Source organism: Phasianus colchicus, chromosome Z (genome assembly GCF_987193195.1).
Source record: "Phasianus colchicus chromosome Z, bPhaCol1.hap1.1, whole genome shotgun sequence".
Lineage (NCBI taxonomy): Eukaryota > Metazoa > Chordata > Aves > Galliformes > Phasianidae > Phasianus > Phasianus colchicus.
In genome coordinates, this window is record NC_143476.1 from 13036294 (window position 1) to 13056904 (window position 20611).

Below are 20611 nucleotides of genomic sequence, written 5' to 3' on the forward strand. Positions count from 1 at the left end.
CAATTGCATCCCGGATGGAATGGCTAATTTCACAAGCAACTACATCCCAGATGGAATAGCTAATTTTACAAACCACACGATGTTCAAACCAGTTTCCAGGTTTTCCTTTTGGTTTATCAGACGTTTTTCCAATGCTGAGTTAACTCTCATGCTTGTGGTCGTAACAGTCCTGTTCATATCACTCTCCCTGAATGTATTCCAATACAGGAATAGTAAGCAGAAGGAGTCTCCTCCAGAACCAGAGAATGCTGACTGGCAGGGAATATGGAGAGGTTTAGGAAAAATCTTAGAAGCATGGGGACCCGCAATGTCATGGGATTTCACTCTTGAGCACCTGTGGGATCCCCAGAAACTTAGCCAGTATTTGGAACAGGGGCAGTGCGGCTTAGGTAAATCTAAGGAGGTACAACTTATTTGGGGTTTGGCTTGTGCTTACCGTGCCATATATAATACTGTTTTGGAGAGAGAGAGTTTCCGAGCTGAGATTCAAGCCAAAGGGGAAGTCAAATCTGATCAATTACAGGAGACACCAGTAACAATATCAGTTGCCCCTGTGGAGGGCAAGAAATGGAAACGAGTGTCCTCGCGTCTAGAACGGAAAAAAGAAGAAGAGGAGGAGGAGGAGGTGGAGGAAGATCCAGGTGAGGGGCCCTCCTCGAAACCACCAACATCAAGAAAGGCAAAAGGAAAAACTAAGAGACATGCAGAAGAGAGTGATGAAGAGGAAGTTTCTATTACTACTCGTCGGCCTCTGAAGATGACTGAAATCCAAGGCTCAAGAAAGGAATTTACATGGCGCCCAAATGAAGCTATCGTTTCCTGGTTAGTTCGCTGTTGGGACGATGGGGCCAGTAGCTTGTCTCTAGATGGTAACGAAGCTCGCCAATTAGGAGCCATTGCCAGAGATCCAGCTATTGACAGAGGAATTAGTCGATGTCTGGATGGGGCTGCCTCCCTCTGGGAACGAGTATTAACAGCCGTGAAGGAAAGGTACCCCTTCAAAAGCGGCTTGAAGCCTATGACAAAAAGGTGGGATACAATTGAACAGGGTATCCAGTATTTGAGGGAAATAGCCGTGGTGGAAATGTTGTATGACCCGAACTGTGTTTTTAACGACCCACAAGGCCATGACCCTGAGAGAGTGAGAACAACGCGTGAAATGTGGCAGCAACTCACATCAACAGCACCAGCCAGATACGCCTCTGCACTATTGGCAGCATCGGACAGATACCAGGACCAACAGAGAAGCCCCTTAGTTTATGAATTGATTCTTATGCTCCAAAGCTATGAACAACAGCTACCCCCAACTCGCGCCGCCATCGCCGCCATCTCACAAATGACGGAGCAACTGAATGAAATGCGAGAGCAAATGTCTTCACTGATGAATCGTGACAAACCTGTAGAAGTATCAGAAACACTTGATGAAGATCAGAATAGTCAAAAGAGTCTACTGAAGGAGATGAAGGAGATGATGGAACAAGTGTGGATCCAACTAACTAAAGACGATGAACCCTCCTTCTCAGGTGCAAAATCAAAAATCTCAGCTGTTAGAGGCAAACGCTCTCCAGCTCCAGGAAGGAATCCTACATCGCGACTTGCCTTGTGGCGTTACTTACATGACCATGGAGAAGACATGAGGAAGTGGCATGACCAAGCTACTCATGTACTACGAGCACGGGTGAGAGAATTACAAAGCAGATCAACCGCCAGTGCAGTTGCTCCGGTTACCACAGGTAATGAATAGAGGGGCCCTGCCCTCAGTCAGGGGGGGGAAAGGGATAATAGAGTTTATTGGACTGTGTGGATCCGATGGCCTGGTACATCAGAACCACTGAAATATAAGGCATTGGTGGATACCGGTGCACAGTGCACTCTGATGCCCTCAACTTATGAAGGGACAGAATCAATCCATATTTCTGGAGTGACTGGGGGCTCTCAAGAATTGACTGTGTTGGAGGCCGAGATAAGCCTCACTGGTAGGAACTGGCAAAAGCATCCTATTGTGACTGGTCCAGGGGCTCCATGTATACTTGGTATTGATTACCTCAGAAGGGGGCATTTCAAGGATCCTAAGGGGTATCGATGGGCCTTTGGAATAGCTGCTGTAGACACAAACAACATTAAGCAGCTGTCTGTTTTGCCTGGCCTGTCAGAAGATCCGTCTGTTGTGGGACTGCTACAGGTAAAAGAGCAACAGGTACCAATTGCTACAAAAACAGTGCACAGACGGCAGTACCGCACCAACAGGGATTCCTTGCTCCCCATTCATAAGTTGATTCGTCAACTAGAGAGTCAGGGAGTGATCAGCAAAACTCACTCGCCTTTTAATAGTCCCATATGGCCAGTGCGTAAAGCCAGCGGAGAATGGAGGCTGACGGTGGACTATCGTGGCCTGAATGAGGTCACACCCCCACTGAGTGCTGCTGTGCCGGACATGTTAGAACTCCAGTATGAACTGGAATCAAAAGCAGCCAAATGGTATGCCACCATTGACATTGCTAATGCCTTTTTCTCCATTCCTTTGGCCAAAGAATGTAGGCCACAGTTTGCTTTCACCTGGAGGGGTGTTCAGTATACTTGGAACCGTTTGCCCCAGGGGTGGAAACACAGCCCAACCATTTGCCACGGGTTGATCCAAACTGCATTAGAACAGGGCAGTGCTCCTGAGCACTTGCAGTATATTGATGATACCGTTGTGTGGGGCGATACAGCAGAAGAAGTCTTCACAAAAGGGGAGCGAATAATCCAGATTCTTCTGCGTGCTGGTTTTGCTGTTAAGCGGAGCAAAGTGAAAGGACCTGCTCAGGAGATTCAGTTCCTAGGTATAAAGTGGCAAGATGGCCGTCGTTACATCCCGACAGATGTGATCAACAAAATCACCGCTATGTCTCCACCCACTAGTAAGAAAGAGACACAATCTTTTTTAGGTGTAGTGGGCTTTTGGAGAATGCATGTTCCAAACTATAGCTTCATTGTAAGCCCCCTTTATCATGTGACGCGAATGAAGAATGAGTTTACATGGGGCCCTGAGCAGCAGCAGGCTTTTGAACAGATTAAACAGGAGATAGCCCGTGCCGTGGCCTTAGGGCCAGTACGGACAGGGCAGGATATAAAGATCATCCTCTACACTGCTGCTGGAGAGAAAGGTCCCACTTGGAGTTTGTGGCAAAGAGCCTCAGGAGAGACCCGAGGCCGACCCCTGGGATTCTGGAGTCGGGCCTACAAGGGATCGGAAGAGGGCTACACTCCAACTGAAAAGGAGATCTTAGCCGCGTATGAGGGGGTTCGGGCTGCTTCTGAAGTGATCGGTACTGAAACACAGCTCCTTCTGGCACCTCGACTACCAGTGTTGAACTGGATGTTTAAAGGAAAGGTTCCCCCCACCCATCACGCAACTGATGCCACTTGGAGTAAGTGGATTGCATTAATTACGCAACGAGCGCGGATGGGGAACCTCAGCCGTCCAGGAATCCTAGAGGTGATCATGGACTGGCCTGAAGGTAGAAAGTTTGGAACATCACCAGCAGAAGAAGTATCACGAGCTAAAGAGGCCCCACCATACAATGAATTACCAGAAAATGAAAGAAAGTATGCCCTGTTCACTGATGGATCGTGTCGTATTGTGGGAAAGCATCGCAGATGGAAATCTGCTGTGTGGAGCCCCACACGACAAGTTGCAGAGGCCACTGAAGGGAAAGGAGAATCAAGCCAATTTGCAGAGGTAAAGGCTGTCCAACTGGCCTTGGATGTGGCTGAACGGGAGAGGTGGCCAATGCTTTATCTTTACACTGACTCATGGATGGTGGCAAATGCTTTGTGGGGGTGGTTACAGCAGTGGGAGCAAAATAACTGGCAAAGAAGGGGTAAACCTATTTGGGCTGCTGAACTGTGGAAAGACATTGCTGCCCGAATAAAGAATATGGTTGTAAAGGTGCGCCATGTAGATGCTCATGTGCCCAAGAGTCGGGCTACTGAAGAACAGCAAAATAACCACCAGGTGGACCGAGCTGCCAAAATTGAGGTGGCTCAGATAGACCTGGACTGGCAGAACAAGGGTGAATTATTTCTAGCTCGGTGGGCTCATGAGACCTCGGGCCATCAGGGGAGAGATGCAACATATAAGTGGGCTAGAGACCGAGGGGTGGACTTAACTGTGGATGCAATTGCACAGGTTATTCATGACTGTGAAACATGCGCCATAATCAAACAAGCCAAGAAGATGAAACCACTCTGGGAGGAAGGGCGATGGCAAAAGTATAAATATGGGGAGGCATGGCAGGTTGATTATATCACCCTGCCACGATCCCGCAGTGGTAAGTGTTATGTGCTTACCATGGTAGAGGCGACCACTGGGTGGCTTGAAACATATGCAGTACCCCATGCTACCGCCCGAAACACCATATTAGGTCTTGAGAAACAAGTCCTTTGGCGACATGGCACCCCAGAAAGAATTGAGTCAGATAATGGGACTCATTTCAAAAATTCTCTTGTAAATACTTGGGCCAAAGATCATGGCATTGAGTGGATTTACCATATTCCCTACCATGCACCAGCCTCTGGTAAAATCGAACGATACAATGGGTTGTTAAAAACAATGCTGAAAGCAATGGGTGGCGGAACATTTAAGCACTGGGAGAAGCATTTGGCAGAAGCCACCTGGTTAGTCAATACCAGAGGATCTATCAATCGTGATGGTCCTACCCAATCCAGCTCTCTACATACCGTAGAGGGAGATAAGGTCCCTGTTGTACACGTAAAGAGCATATTGGGAAAAGCAGTTTGGGTTCTTCCAGCTTCTGGAAAGGGCAAACCTCTCCGCGGTACTGTTTTTGCCCAAGGACCTGGATCTACTTGGTGGGTAATGCAGGAAAATGGGGATGTTCAATGTGTACCACAAGGAAACTTGATGCTGGGGGAGTGCAGACAGTAATTCTATGTATATGTATATAGACGTGTGCGTGTGATGCATTTGTAATCATTTTGTTTGTTTGTATATGTATGTGTATATATATATATATATATAAAGCATGATGTAGCGATGTAGAATAAGGGGTGGAATGTCATGGTTTTGGTTTTTTTTTTATTTGATTTTCAATATTCCACATCAAAACATCATGTACTGGAATTAAAGTGTTAATGCTCTAACTCTACGTACCTATCCCTATACATTACGGAAGTCACGGGATCTGACCCTTCCGGGGGGACGGTCTCTTACTGCCTGGCAGTGGGTGCTGGAGGGTGCTTTCCTAGCCGTTCCAAGCTTTTTCAGGTTTGACTCGGTCTCGGGAACTCTCTCTCATATCTTGTTTGACTTATTAGTCTCAATTCCAATTAGATTGTATTATATTGTATTATTTTGCATTCCGATATCATAGTTAGTAAAATAAGTTTACCTCCATAGTTTGTTGCCGCTGTTTTTTTCCTTTTCCCCCTACTTTCCCATTTGTGGGCCCAGGCGGGGGGTGGGGAAGGCAGGGGCCTACTGCCCCCTGTCACGGGCATAAACTGATCCAGTTAATTCCGTGACAAGTTTATGAAAGCAGCACTTTTTACTGACTTTACAAGTTCTTATCTGAATGCTAAATACAACATCAATTCACTTCTCACTGGGTTGAACGTTTTAAATATTTGGTAAACATAATGGTTCTAATTCTGACATTTAATATGAAAATATTAAAATTCCTTGTAAGTACTTTTTTGTTAGAAAGCCAGATGCTAAAGGGATGAAGTGGCACAAGAAAGCAAAATATCTCTGCTGATGGCAGGAAGGACTGTAAGGATGGAAAGGCTGGTGTTTGCCATGGGCAGGGAAACACATCTGGTTTTCTTGTTCCCTTTGTCTTTGAGTGCCAGAAAAATAGAGGAGAGCATGCCCTCACCTTGGACCCCTCCTGCCCTCTGCTGCTGAGATGGAGAAATGTCCCACCTCCTACAAGGACATCAGGACAAAGGTAAGTATTGGAAATAAGTCCAGGCTGGCTGTACTTGTGGGCATCTGTTGCTGGAAAATTTAATGGCAGTAAACTGCCTAGATAATGACAGAATGAGGGTGACAATAGAATGGTACGTAATCACAGTGCAATGAAAAAAGTATGCAGGGTGCAGGAAGGGAGGTGTGGACATTCTGAGTTGCAACTCTTTATTTGCTCCAGAAAGCTCTATCAGAATGGAAGACTGAAGGAAATACTTTGAGTGTTTTTTAATGTGACTGGATAAAAGATCCATGTGGCAAATTGAATAACTGCGTGGTAAAGGGACATAGATACCTCACTGTTTCATGGAACCTTTCAATTAAGCACCTGAGCACTGTGTACAGGACTTGGGAATATAAGTATTAGAGGATCATGGAATATCTGTATTTGGAAGGGACCTCGAGGATCATGTATTCCACCTCCTGGTTCCACACCGGACCTCCTATGGGTCAAGCCCTGTGTCTGAGAGCATTGTGCAAATGCTCTTTGGCCTTTGTCAGCTCAGTGCCAAACCACTGCCCTGGGGAGCCAGTGCCAAATTCCATGTATCTAGTTCATCCTCCAGAATCATGCCAAGAACAGTTATAGAGATCGACTTACAAACAAAATTCTTGTCTTGAATTAATGGTACACTCACCATTTAAAAAAAAAAAAAGAAAAAAAAAAATCAAAGCCACATTCTTACGCTGGCATTTTACAGTATTGTCAGATTTTTGTAATTCTGTTTTGTCATATAAGATTCTCTCATCGTGAAATAATGACCAACTTCTCTTTTCAGATCTAAACATACAAATGTTAAAGGCAACAGTGCTGTTCAAGAGTACATTACCAGCTCAAACACTGCTTTGGCTATAAAACTGAAGGTAGTAAGGAATTTTATCTAGGAGTTAGAAGAAAACATGTAAGTGTAGATTTAAAAGCAACCTGTATTGTTACTTAGAGTTTGATATAGTGTAATCCAATGCACAGTACTTGTAACGTGTGTTTTACAAAATGCTTTGCAATGTAGGCATCTATTAAGATAAATGCTGCAAGTTCTAATATGTCCATGACCTTTTCAAACAGTTCCTTACTCCTACACATCACTACGAGTAGTTCTTCTGTCAGGAAGGATCACATGAGTAATTAACCTGTGACCTTAATTTGGAATTAAATGCATACAGTGGAAGTAAGAGCTGTGGGTTATTTTGCTCTTTCAGTGTTGAACAGCCGAGGTGTTTTGTTTTGGAGGGTGGACAGTGATGGGACACGTGGGGAATGGCTTTAAACTGAGACGGGGAGTGTTGAGGTTTAGGTTGGATGTGAGGAGGAAGTTTTTCAGGCAGAGGGTGGTGAGGCACTGGAACAGGTTGCCCAGGGAGGCTGTGGATGCCCCATCCCTGCAGGCATCCAAGGCCAGGCTGGATGTGGCTCTGGGCAGCCTGGGCTGCTGGTGGGCAGGTTAGAAAGCCCACAGGACTTTATTGCAGCCCTGGGTGCAGGGGGATCACTGCTCCTAGCATGCACACAGAAGAGCTGGAGCACACAGGTGATGTACATTCCACTTGTGAACATTCCTGCAATTGCAGAGAGCGTGCGCCTGTTCCAATCACTGCTGCACAGATTAAAAACTGATTGCAGATGAGCTGTTTTGGTATGGGGTTCTTGCCAACGGTCTGCAGTGGCTGTGTGATTCCTCGGGGAGTTGCTCTCCAGCCCAAAGGTCATGTCCTAAGTCGACCAGATCCCGTTTGTGTCCAGAAAATGGCTGACAACAGATCAGCTGCTGGTCAAGTTTCTAACATCACACTGGCCTTGCTCCAGTGTCTGTGTCATCAGCCCCAGCACATACGGTGCACCTCTTCAAGGCTTTGCAACACTGAGACTCTGCACTTGGGCTCCAGACATCCTGCTGCACCAAGAGGTTATTCTAGCTTTGGTATCTTGCAACTTTGTATATAACTACATCACTGTAATCATAAATGTCTAGGAGCATGGAGATGGAGAAATGAATCTTCCTGTAATTCTCTGTACTGCAGCCCCGTGGTTGTCAACACCTAATGCAATATTGAAATTTCAGTTGAGAAATTGAAAGCTGTCCCTAACAAAAACATCTGGATTTGTTATTGAAATCACACTAAGGATGAATAAATCCAAATGCTTCTAGCATAACCACGATTACAGGCAGTGTTTAGACAAGCTCTTACAGGAAAACCATGAACACAAGGCTAAAGAGAGACTAAGTGATGCACTCTGCAGGAATACTCATGGAAGTCTTCACAGTGCAGGAGTCTGATCTGATTACAGATGCTGTGCTTTAAGTACCCCTTATCATATCTTTTTTTTCACTGTTGTGCAGGGGTTGGACTCAGTGATCTCTGGAGGCTGGAGATGCTGTTTGCTAATGGAAGATGGAGATAGGAAAAGCAAGTAAAAGGCATGCTGTGCATAGCCACCACATGGCATCTGCACCATTTCCCCCTGCACCAAGGAGGAGCAGCTCACAAGCTTGGCCTGGGCCAGGGAAGGGAGCAGACAAACATCTGGACCGACCCCAAACGAGCTGGTTCTGCAGGTTGGGTGTCTTCTGCTGCTTGTCTCACATCCTGCTGCTCAGCGGTAGATTTGTTCCTGCTCAGTGCTAACAGGAAACTCACACAGCATTTCTGTTTCAGCTGTGCCAACGCTTTGATCCCTTGCTGCTTGGATGGGGCGTTTGAAGAATGATGCCTGTGCTGATGTCCAGCCAGGCTTTGGGGATGAGTCTCCACACCAGGGTCCGTCTGAAACGACTGAGGGCTGGGGATCCAGCCAGGTCGAGTCCAGTGTGCTTTGCTCTTGTTCTTAGTGCTTGTTTTTGCTCAGGAGGGCAGGAGGTGAACCTCGTGAACCCATGCCTGCAGACGGGGTTTGCAGAGAAAGAGGTCCTGCAGGCCTTGTGTGACAGCCACGGAGCTGCAGCGAGGCTGCATCAGTGTAAAACACCAGAGATCCACGGAGGTGTGAAGGGGAGCTGTGGGCTGCAGTCACGCAGGAAGGGATGTGCATGCTCGGCTTTTGGTTGTTGTGTGTGTGTTAAGTGACTGTGATACCACTGCTGGGTCAGTGTGAGTGTACGGAACAAGTGTGACAGCCTTTTTGATGGAGTCCTGTGAAAGGAGTCCTATGGATTTGAGATCCAACTATCAGCCTGTGGGCATCATTTAGGAGTTGGGGTAGGGGATGAGGCAAGGGAAGTTGGGCTGAGAAAGGGATAAAGCAGTCTGGCAGCAGTTCTGTGTTTCTCCCATCTCCTCCTTTATTTCCTTCCAGGTGAAATAGATGGGTGCTGCAACATGCCCTTGAATGTAACAAAACCCACTCTAGTGTGGATTTGACATGGGCCCAGCACTGCAAGGGACGCTGCTGGGAGGAAGCGTCCATCTGGCTGAGGGCAGGAAGGCCCTCCAGAGGGATGCACTGAGGCCAGTTGTGCGAGGCTCAACAAGAGCAAGCGCCAGGTCCTGCGCTTTGGTCATGACGACCCCGTGCCAGCTTCTCCAGGATTTGGCTGGGGTAGAATTCCAAGCAGCCCCTGATTCCAGAACGTTGGGCTGGGCTGTTGGAATCTTCTGCCCTTGTGACTGGTCTTGCCTCCCCACCCTGTCCGTCGTGGTGGAGCAGCCTGGTGGCCCTCAGTGATGTCATAAGGGCTAGAATGAGGGGAGGAGCAGTGCGTGCTGCGTCCCTTCATTGGAGCGCTGGAGCTCTGACTGAGCAGCTCGCTTGTTGCACTTGTGCACCGACTGCGTCCCTTTGTCTTCACACCGTCCTGTGCAGCACCTTGTAGGTAAGCTGAGACAGTGTGGGAGAGACGGGGGGACAGTGAGTGCTGAGAACTGCTGGCTGGCGGAGCTCATAGGATCACATTATCTCCATCAGCAGAGGGGTGGCCATGAGGGACAGGGAGGTGATCGTCCCCCCCTGCTCTGCTCTTGTGAGGCCCCAGCTGCAGTACAGTGTCCAGAAAGACAGGGAGCTGTTGGAGAGGGTCCAGAGGCGAGCCACAGAGATGATCAGGGGACAGGAGCACCTCCCCTACAAAGACAGGCTGAGGGAGCTGGGCTTGTTCAGCCTGGAGAAATGAAGGCTGTGGGGTGACCTCATGGCAGCCTTCAGTACCTAAAGGGAGCCTAAAAAGAGGAGGGGAATCAACTCTTTGAAAGGGTAGATAACAGCAGGACAAGGGGAAATGGTTTTAAGTTGAAAACTTAAGTTTTTAAGTTGAGGGAGGGCAGATTTTGGTTTTTCTTTCGTAGTCTTTGCTAAACCGTGGAAGCAAACTGACCTGCTCTTTCTCTCTCCTCTCTCCACCCTCTGCCTGCTTCCCTGCTGCAGCTTTTGCTCGTGGAAGATCAGAGCAAAGTGACAAGGAACGGCTGCGGATTCGTGAGATTTGTCTCCCTCGTTCTGATCTCTTGCCAGGTACCTGCCATGGTTTGTCCCCCCACATGCTTTAGCAGCCCGTGACGCCCCGTGTTTAGTAACACAGCCTCATCCAGCTTTGATGGGACGCTGGTCACGTGTGGGTTTTCTCCACATGCTCTGCAGCTCAGCCCTCAGAAGGATGCTGTCTGTGGTCCTGTGACCAGCTGGTCTTAAGGAAACCAATCCCTTAGGCAAAGAGTCCCAGCCCCAGCTTGTGCAGAGCTGCACAGCATCACCAGGGACACCAGCAGGCGTGCTTGGGCTGTGTGAGTGTGCCCGACAGCTGTAGGGAGCACAGCAGAGATGTGAACAGAGAACATAAAAGTGTGTTTCTTTTCCGTTCCAGCTTGTCACACCTACGCTGATGGCTGTGGCGTGCAGCGAGATCAGCTGTGGGCCTGACCTGGCATGGACAGAGGTAGAGTATGAAGCTCTGATTGGTCTTTGTTCCCTGACTGCAGCCAGCAGAGTGAGCCGCAGCTGTGCTCTCCTGCTTTCCAAGAGAGCTCCTCTGTGGCAAGACAGTAGTGCAAGCGTGGCAAGTTTATCAAAGTACCAGAACCATCTCGGCTGTTGTGTTTGTCCTCTACTGACTTTTCCCTTGAAATGGCTGCAGAAACAACAATCATTCTCTGCTCTGTTTGGCCTCGCTGTTGGTTGGACTGCTCAAGAGAGCTGCTTGGTGCTTGCAATGGCACTGTTTGCACCTTGTAACTGCAGCCGTAGCTTTGGTTTCCCTCTTCACGGTCTCCTAGCATCTTAAACAGTCAGCCTTCCTGCACAAAGAGCGCAGGAAAGGAGGGGGCAAAATGGACAAGGCCACCTGTCTGCGTCAGTGCCATTGCTGATTAGTCTGGGTGGGGAGAGATGCAGCATTGCCTGGCGTGTGGCTGCTGCACACCAGGGAGAGAAACAGCCGTTATTAGACTTGCAGTTCCTTCTCAATTGCCCATGATAAGGACCGAGTGCATTTCCTGCAGCTTTCTCTGCAGATGTGCTCCTCACCTTGAAATCCTCCTCGCTTGTTCTCTGCTCCTCACTGTGGCCTGTGCTCTCTGTTTCAGGCTGAGAACAAGGGGAAGCCCCTGCTGGACCATGAGGTGGCACCTGTGAATGTTCCAGCTATTGCTGCTGCCCATGTCGTTAAGAGATACGTTGCCCAGGCAACAGATGAACTCTCCTTTGAGGTAAGCAGTTCAAGGCGTTCCTTGTTGTTCAGTTTTACAATGGCAAATGCCTTCAGAGCTGCACTGGTGCAAGTGCTTTAATGCTCGGCGATGTTTGGCAGTGCAGAAGAATGCAGACATTTGAGCTGTGCTTTCCTCCCAGCTGTGCTGAAGCTGGGATTGACGTTGCAATCTCTTGCAGGTCGGAGACATCATCTGTGTCATCGACATGCCACCAAAGGAGCTGACCCCCTGGTGGAGAGGCAAGCTCGGCTTCCAGGTAGGCACAAGCTTCAGACTGGAGAGTGCAACTTCAGTAGAGGCAGGAATCTCAGCTTAGAGCTGCTCTGCCTGCATAGGATGCCTAGTGGACATAAACAGTTTCCCTGTGTCGGTGTCAGAGGACCTTGTCTTTGGCTGGAAATGTTGAAAAATTATGACCTTTATGCTGTGAACTCTGGCCATTTTCTGCTGGATAGTCTTATGGAACGTCAGGCAAGCACGTTCCGAGGGAAATGTTACGTGGCTTTTGGTTTAACAGTTCAGATCTGAGAAGTGCTGCATGCAATAGTTGGCCTCTCTTTTCTTCTTGTTACAGGTGGGATTTTTCCCAGGGGAGTGTGTGGAACTCATTAATAAGAACATTCCTGAGGCACTCATCAACTCTGTGCCAAAGCCAGGTACGGATGTTACATTTCATGGTGTGGGGAAGCAAAATGAAGTCTTTTTTGGGGTGTGTTCCATGTTTAGTACCTCCTTTATCCATGCCACATTGTCCTCTGGGTTGATGATTCTTCATGCACACCATGGGGCAGGGATTTGGCCCAATCCTCCTGTGTTTATGATTGGACTTGGGGAAACTATAGAATCTTCACAGAATGGCTTGGGATGGAAGGGATTTCGGAGATCATCATGCTCCAACCCTCCCGCCTCAGGATGGTCTCCCAGCCCCCACATTTAATGTGAGACTAGATCAGGCTGCCCAGGGCCCCATCCAACCTGGCCTTGGGCTCCTCCAGAGATGGGGAAAATCCCTTTTTGTATGTACTGGTTGGTAATGTTCTTCCCGTTCTGACGTGCTCTGTAGAATGTGCTGTGCTCGGCCTCGTCCAACGGAGCCAGACCTGAAATGACCTGGTTTCTTCCTTTTGTTGTGCAGTGCCCAAGAAACGCAGCAAGATCCTCACCTTCCTTCGTTCCTTGGTGAAGGCCCGCCCAAAGAAACCGACCGAGCGGGAGGTGGAGAAGGAAAGGGTGTTTGGCGGTGACCTGGGAGAGCATCTTCTCCACTCCGGTCGTGATGGTAAGGAGCTGCCCATTCCTGAGATCTTCCTCTGCTGGGCATCTAAAGAAGATGAAAGGGAGCTCATATCTAGCAGGGGGCAGGCTGATAGCAGTGGAGACACGCGTAATGGGAGTTGATGGCTGAAGGATAAAGTGAGGCGGATGCTCCTAAGAGACAAGCACATCTGTATTTGCTTCAGCCAAGCCTGGCTGGGCTTAGTGGATGGGATGTGAAGCACAGCCTGCAGCACGACTGAATCAGGAGCTCCACTGACGGCTGGCACGTGTTCTTCAGTCCCCCAGGTCCTCCAGAGCTGCGCTGAGTTCATTGAGCAGCACGGCGTGGTGCAGGGGATATACCGCCTGTCCGGCGTCGCGTCCAACATCCAGAGACTGCGGTAAGAGTGCTGCGACTGACACAGCCTGAGTGCATCTGGTGTGGCTTTGGGCTTGCCTTCCTCTCGCTCAACCGGGTTTGCGTCCCTCTCTCCAGGCAGGAATTTGAGTCGGAGCAGATTCCTGAGCTCACCGTCCGTGACATTCACAGCGTGAGCTCCCTCTGCAAGATGTACTTCAGGGAGCTCCCGAACCCTCTGCTCACCCACCAGCTGTACGGCAAGTTCTCGGTAAGCACAAGGCCACAAGGTCTTTCATTTCCCTCTTCCTGGGCCTCTTGGCAGATGGCTGCAGCAGTGCCCCAGCTCGGAGGCCCTTTTGCTGTCAGCCCCACGAGGTTTACTCGCAGTGGTGTACTAGCCTGATTGGTGTCTCGCTCCCTTTCTGCACTACTCCAGGATGCTGTTGGTGCCGCTACAGAGGAGGAGCGGCTGCTCAGAATGCAGGACGTCATCCAGCAGCTGCCCGCTCCTCACTACAGGTCAGTGCTGCCCTCAGCCTGCTGAGCTCAGCCCTACTGCATCGCAGAGGGCAACGATGCGGTTCCAGGCTCTGTCTCACGCCGGCAACACGATGCCTGTGTATGCTGAAGGGTTGAAGGCTCCATGGGGTTACTTTATGGGGTCAGTTCCTGGGCACGGGGGCACGCTTGGTGCAGCTGATGGCTGCGGCTGTGCTGTGCTGGGGCTTGGTGCTGCAGCGTGGCACTCAGTCAGGTTGGATCTACTTCATCTTCGGTGACAGTAGCAATCACAAGAAGTAGCATGAATGGAGGTTTGCTTTCTGAATTGCAGCACGGCATGCTCGTTGGTGCTGAACGTTTGCTTCTCTTGTTTTCCAGGACACTGGAGTACCTGATGAGACACTTGGCATGTCTGGCTGGGAGCTCCACGGTAACAAACATGCATGCCAAGAACCTAGCCATTGTGTGGGCTCCAAACCTCTTAAGGTAAACTTCTGGTTCTGTTTCAACACTTCCTCTGTTCTCCAGTTAAGAAAAGCAGTCCTCCCTTTTTCTCCATCAAATGTGCTCTTCTCCTGTAAAATCTGTGGCTGACAGAAGTGCAGGAGCCTGGGCTGTTCTCCATCCCCATGGGCACAATGTCTAGGTGACAATTTCTGCAGTCTTGTTGAGATGGGACTGACGTGTCCTTGATCATCCAGGGGAATTTCTGCAGTGGCATCACTGATTGCCCACTGCGGAAGTCTCCAGAGCCTCAGCTGACAGCTTTTGGCTGCAACAATTCAGACTCGGGGAAACGGTCTTGGAGAAATGACTTCTAAAATCTGCCTTTTCTACAGATCACAGCAGAACGAGTCTGCCTGCGCCAGCGGAAGAGCTGCCTGCATGGAGCTGCAGACGCAGTCGGATGTGGTGGAATTCATCATCAACCACACCGACGTCCTCTTCGGCTCCAAATCCGGAGCAGACATTGCAGATGCAGCAGGTGAGTGTCTTCCTCCATTAGCTTGATCTTGACCTGACACCTTGATCAAATGCAGGCCTTCTCCAGGACCTCTGAGATACTCTTTTACCATCAAGGGGACAGCAGACCTCTGGGCTTCCATTAGGGTATGGCATCCTGTTGCTGGATGCTGAGAATGTCCAAGCCCAAACTTCACAAGGAGGAAACTGTCATTATTATGTTTGCACGCAGGAGAAGCTTGATGCAAGCGTTGCAGCGAAGCTTTCTCAGTTCCCTGCCCCTTTTATCTAGGGGTGAGCACTCTTAATGATGACCGTGTCCTTTGCCATAAACAGACCTCTGCCCACATGGTTAGTTTGAGCTCCTCTTCTTCCAGTGGCTCGGATAAGCAAGCCTGAGAAAAATACAGCACCTCCCCCAGAACTGTGGTGGCTGTGCTGCTGCTTTCTGATCCTCACTCTTACCTGTGCTTTTCCCTGACAGGGCACAATTCTCTCCCAGGGCCCAAGTCTGTGGGGGTCTCTTCTGCTGCCACAAAGCTGCTCAGCCTGGAGGAGGCACAGGCACAGAGGCGAGGCCACAGCACCTCTTCTGTGGTAACAGAGAGCAGCCGGGACATTGAAGTGGAAGAAAGCCCTGCAGCTGGGCAGGGCAAATTCCACACCGTCTTTGACTTTCCATCTGACAGGTAAAGAGGACTTTCTTTTCCAGCACCCAGCATCATTGTTTGGGTGGGTTTTTGTGTTTTCCTGCAGAAACCAGGCAGTGCTAGGAACAAGCAACTGCTGCCAAGAGCTCAGTGCTGCTCTTCCCTCACCCTGCACCACGCACGACTCACAGCATTGGCTGTTTTCTCTCTCCAGACAAAATCCACCCAGCCAGAATGAGGAATCACCAGCTAGCAGTTGGTGTTGCTGCTTCAGCCTCAGGAAGCCATCCTCTGGCAGCAAACGCCAACTGCAGCGCAATGCCAGGCAGCCCTCTGAAACAGCAGTGGTAGTCCTGGCAGGTAAGGGTGCAAATGCAGCTTCCAAATCCCTGCTTTTCAGGAACATCGAATTCAAGCTTGCAGTGCACTTGTATCTCTTTCTAGCGTTCAATCCCGTGCCTAAATCTTCACCCCTGATCAAGTACCACTGTCGTAATTCAGCTTGTGAAAGTTTGACACTAACCCCTGTGTATCCTTTCTAGGTGAATCGAGCCCTTGCCAAGCCATAAGATCCAGGGCAAGTACCGAGGATGCTCTGTGTGCTTCCATCAGTGGAGAGCTCTTAGGAAGCACAAATTGCTGCAGTTCCAACAGCAGCCTTCCATCTGACATCAGTAATGGAGAGAAGGAGCTCATCGAAGTCCATGCTCTCATTACACCTGGCTCTGCTGAAGTTGCTGACCTGAGCCTCCCAGACACCACAGTCACAAGTGTGGATTTTAACCCAGAGTCTCTGCAGTGCAGCCCATCTGAAGCACAGTGTGAGTGCCCCGACAGCAGCACCTCCATGCAGGAGCAGGTCAGCATCAGTGAAGAGGAGCAGAGCCTCTTGCAGGGGGACTTTCAATCAGGCCTCCAGTCCCAGGCACCGGACAGCAGCACTGAGAGCTCTGAGCCACTCTCTCCATGACAAGACAGGATGAGTCCCATCTTCACCGTGGACCTCTCACACCCTCCTGTCCTTTATATAATAATAAAAGCACACTCGTGCTCAACCAACGCCTTGACTGCCTCCAGAGTCTTCATTCACACGGACTGGGATGAATGCAGCACACAGCAAGGCACCCCAGCTTGCAATGCTGTGGCTGTGGGGTGCATGCAGCTCAGCTCCGGGTTTGTTCCTGTTTTGTCTGGCTCTGGGATGTCTGCAGGGGGAGCTCTGCTACCATTTGGCATGGTAGCAAATAATCTCTCGCATCCTGGATGCTGCTCATGATACTCCCAAGCTTCCTGGCTGTGGCTTTGTGATGCTTTTCAGGGCTCTCTGATGCATTTTCATGCCTTGCCCGCTCCTTAACACCTCCCTCCTCCCATCATGTCCTTTCCTGGCTCCCATCTACGAACTGGCCCTGCAGATCATCTCCAGACCTGTCATCAGCACACTGCGGCAGGAGAAGCTCCCCCTGGCCAACGTCAGGCAGTACTGCTTGGTCTGCAGCTCAGTGGCCATTTCCCTTTTAGGCGGCTCCTGCAGAAGAATCAAGCAGCAGAACCTTTTGCTCACCCTGCAGCACAAAGATGCTACGAAAGCAGAAACAACCTGGGAATCTCTGGGTCTGCAAGACTTCACAGACACTCACCGACTGTGTCTGATGGTTCCCTCCCATCCTTGATTTCCTTCTCCCCTTCTCCACATCAGATCCCACTGCTGAGCCATGATCAAGCTGCCCAGTGTGGCAGAGCATCGTGCAGAGCCGTGCTGGCACCTCCTCCCCTTCCTCTCCTGCAGCTCAGCGTGCAACCTGAGCAAGTTTTTTTCTGAGAAAGTGACCAGCTCTTTTCCATCCCTTTGCCCCTACAAACAGTTGTCCAGAGGATCTCGTCCAAGAATTCCTGGAACAGCCTGCAGCTGGCTCTCCTGAAGTTCAGGCTCCTGCCTTTGCTTCCTGCCAGGCCCGCATTCCTTGAGATCACCAACTCAAGGAGGGCATGGTCACTGCAGCCCTGACCGCCTCCTGTCGTAACCCCTGGTGTGCACCATGTCCAGCAATGCTTCCCTTCTGCTTGCTGTGCCCAATGCCTGCACCACAGAGTGATTCTCACTGCACTCCAGGAGTCTGTCAGATTGCTTGCAGCCAGCCATGCTGATTTCCCAGACTGACTGGAATCCCCCATCAGGATGAGAGTCAGTGAGTGCGATGCTTCTGCTGGCTGCAGGAAGCAGCTCCCACCAACAGGCTCTCTTTCCAGGCGGCTGTAGCAGACCCTCACCTCCAGAAGCCCTGCACTGCTGCACTTCCTAATTTTACCCACAAGTTCACAACCTGCTCATGGCTCTTCTTAGTTCTTTGCAGTCAACTTCTCATCATAGAGGGCAAATCCCTTGCCTTCCAGAATTCCATAGTATCAATTGTGTCTGCTTTATGTCAGGATTTTTTGTCTTTCTTTTCTTTTTCCATTTTCTAGGTAGGAAAATGAATTTCTGAGCCAGGAGAAGCAGAAGTGAAACAGTCTTCCTGGCACTGCTCAGGTTGCATGAGTTGCCAAGTGCTCCTCAGGTAATGTGTGCTGAAGAGCTGACCTTGGTGGCAGGGGCTGTGGCTGCATTTTGTGCCTGTCATGCGGGAATCCAAGAAAGCCTATTCAGAGCAGGAGCTGCAGGGCGAGATAAACATCACGAGAAGGTAAGGCTGAGAAGCAAGGACACCTCCAGAAAGAAGAGAAAAACTGAGTCAAGTGAGCTGCGTGACGGCCGTGTGATGCTGACCATGATTGGAGGAAGAGCGCATGGCTGGGAATGACTGATGGCTCTGGTTGGATGGGTGCCTGTGTGCACAGAGGTAAGGAGTGTTTGTGGGATGTTTTGCTGGCATCTAACGGCTGTAAGGGGAAGTCAAGAGAGAAAACTTGTGAATGCATATACGGGATGTTAAAATCTGGAACAGACTGTTTGGATCATTCACAGCGGAGTCTGTGCCAGATTGCCACACTGCCAGAACTTGGGGCCCAGGATTTTCCTTTAAGAGTGCCAACTGCTTATTTTAAATGATAAAAAGTAACACTGAAAAAAGCTTCCCTCCTTGCATTAGAATAACGCATTGATATTTGATGTTTCTGTCTTTCCATTCCTTTAGCAGCCTGGGTGTTGATGCAGCTGCATGCATCTGCTGCCCTCCCCTTCTGTTTTGTGTAAAAGAACAGTAAAATATGCAATCAGTGTGAGATCTTTCTGAAGTATTTTACTTTATTTGCCCCTAGGCTGCAATGGCTGGGAAATGGCAGTGTCACCCAGGAGCCCACACGGCGACCTGATGTCTCATTGTTGGGGTCTATTGGAAACCACCACGATGACAAAAGAATGCCTGGGATTCCTCCGGCCCAAATGCCAAACCTTGCACTTGGCTGTGCTGAACCTCATGAGGTTCACCCAGGCCCACCTCTCAAGTCTGCTGAGCTCAAACAGATGTCATTTTTCTCGTGTTCTTCCATTCCGAGTCCATCTGCTCCCCAAAGCAAAAGAATTCTGACCAAGGCTGCAGTTGCAGCTGACTTCCCAAGGCTGCAAGACGTGGTGGTGACACAGCCTTGTGCTTCTGCATTGGTGCTCATCCCACGTTTCCTTTCTCTGTCTCGCAGGTCAGCTCCTGCTGGAAGCAGATGGTATCCCAGTGTGAATGAAGGTCAGTGCAGGAGCAGCTGCTGATGGGAGGAAGGAAGTCCATGCTGAAGAGCTCTGAAGCATCTGCAGGTATGGTTCTGGAGGAGGCAGCAGTGATGTCGGAGGGCTCCCCAGCAGGAAGCTGTCTCATCCAAATGCTTGCTGAGTGGTTGGAAGGGAGCTTTCTGCATGACAGCAGCACAAGCTGCTTGCTTCAAATGCTGCAAAGACAAGGATTAGCACGAGTTCCAGTATGTACAGTATCATCACGAATCACGATAGGATTACAATGTGTCCTCATACAAACGCAGCCATTTCTCTCTGAGTCCAAAGGCTGTCCGGAAAGCATCTTTGAGGTCTCTCACACCAAACCACTGCTGTCCGTGTGGGATCTGACTCATTAGGGTATAGGGGTTAGGAACCACAGGCTGTCTTTTGAGAACGGGTTCAGTCATTTCCTTACATCTTGCACCAGCCGATACGTGCCGTCTGCCTTCCGTGCCGACAGGATTGGGGTGTTATAAGGCCACAGACAAGGTTCCAGAAGACATCCTTAACCACTGTCTGTGTTACAGCTTTTAGACCCACTCTCCCTTCTAAGGCTATGGGATATTGTTGCTGTTTCACAGCTCCACTCCCTCCTTGGGCAGTTATTTGTAAGGGAAAATTGTGAGTCCACCCCGATTTCCTTCCCCTGCCCACACCTTTGGATTCATTTCTTCTCATCACCAGCTGTTAACACATTCATTGACCCCTGATATCTGTTTAACAGACTTGCAGCTGTAATCCTCATTTAACTGTTAAATCTCTCCCCCATAAATCGGTCCCTGCTTCAGGCACACAGAACAATTGCCCTGCAACTATTTTATCTTTCCATTTTAGTTCTGTGGTCTCCAAGAGTGGAGCTGTCACTTCTGATCCCTCAGCCCCAGTTATGCACAACAGCCACATCCAGATACACGTCTGGTACCTCTGAACTAGCTAATGCTGTAGGATGGAATGTTGTTTCTGCACTGGCTATCAAATGTGGGATTGCTCTGAAGCAGTACAGCACCATGTGTTTTGTAATTTGCCCTTAGAAACAGTTTGAAAAAGTAGAAAGACTTTATTAGTATTAGTAAAAAGAAGCTATTTCATAACATGTTTTAGAAATACAGTTGTTCAATCATGTGATCAATTCTCACTTACAGAACTGTAATAGTTACAAATTGCATGGGTATAGAATTAAGGACCAGAAAGCATATTGTAAGGCCATTCTGTTTGGATAGGAGAAGCTCAGCAAAAGAAAAACAGACTCCAAAGTAGCCAGGGCCTCCACACAAGGCCACCAACCTCTGTACCACTACATATATGCACATTGCTGGATAGAAACACCAGTGTGGGAAAAAACTATATACTGTGGATGCAAAGGGTGAATCAGAATGGCTTAACAGCTGTCCCACAAGGAAAAGAAATCCCTTACCTGCTGTGCCATGCTCATGACAACACCAATGCAGATGCCAGCAGCTGATGCCCACAAGGACAGCCAGCCTGGACTTATTTTCATTACATATCTTTGTCCTGATGTCCTTCTAGAAGCTGGGACATTTCACCATCTCAGCAGAAGAGGGCAG

At 49.4% G+C, this 20611-nt stretch overlaps 2 protein-coding genes across 2 annotated transcripts; both read left to right on the forward strand.

Moving 5' to 3' along the window:
• Positions 1 to 15: 15 nt before the first annotated feature.
• On the forward strand, positions 16 to 1816 carry LOC149912580 (uncharacterized). Its single transcript, XM_090131709.1, has one exon. The coding sequence runs from the start codon at positions 20 to 22 to the stop codon at positions 1742 to 1744; it is 1725 nt and encodes a 574-aa protein (XP_089987835.1). The 5' UTR covers positions 16 to 19; the 3' UTR covers positions 1745 to 1816.
• Positions 1817 to 3398: 1582 nt separating this feature from the next.
• On the forward strand, positions 3399 to 15539 carry LOC149912581 (rho GTPase-activating protein 32-like). The gene is made up of 9 exons (XM_090131847.1): positions 3399 to 3410; positions 12183 to 12264; positions 12744 to 12887; positions 13164 to 13266; positions 13362 to 13494; positions 13793 to 13806; positions 14106 to 14213; positions 14567 to 14712; positions 15175 to 15539. Exons 1-9 carry the CDS (start codon positions 3399 to 3401, stop codon positions 15381 to 15383), a joined length of 951 nt encoding a protein of 316 aa, XP_089987973.1. The 3' UTR covers positions 15384 to 15539.
• Positions 15540 to 20611: the final 5072 nt, after the last annotated feature.

What these genes read in the sequence shown, in the direction of transcription:
- LOC149912580 (XM_090131709.1), top strand. Translation starts at nt 20, where the DNA reads ATGGCTAATTTCACAAGCAACTACATCCCAGATGGAATAGCTAATTTT.
- LOC149912581 (XM_090131847.1), top strand. An exon ending in TCTCCACTCCGGTCGTGATG is followed by an intron (nt 12,888 to 13,163) that starts GTAAGGAGCTGC and finishes CGTGTTCTTCAG; the next exon opens with TCCCCCAGGTCCTCCAGAGC. An exon ending in TGGGCTCCAAACCTCTTAAG is followed by an intron (nt 14,214 to 14,566) that starts GTAAACTTCTGG and finishes CCTTTTCTACAG; the next exon opens with ATCACAGCAGAACGAGTCTG.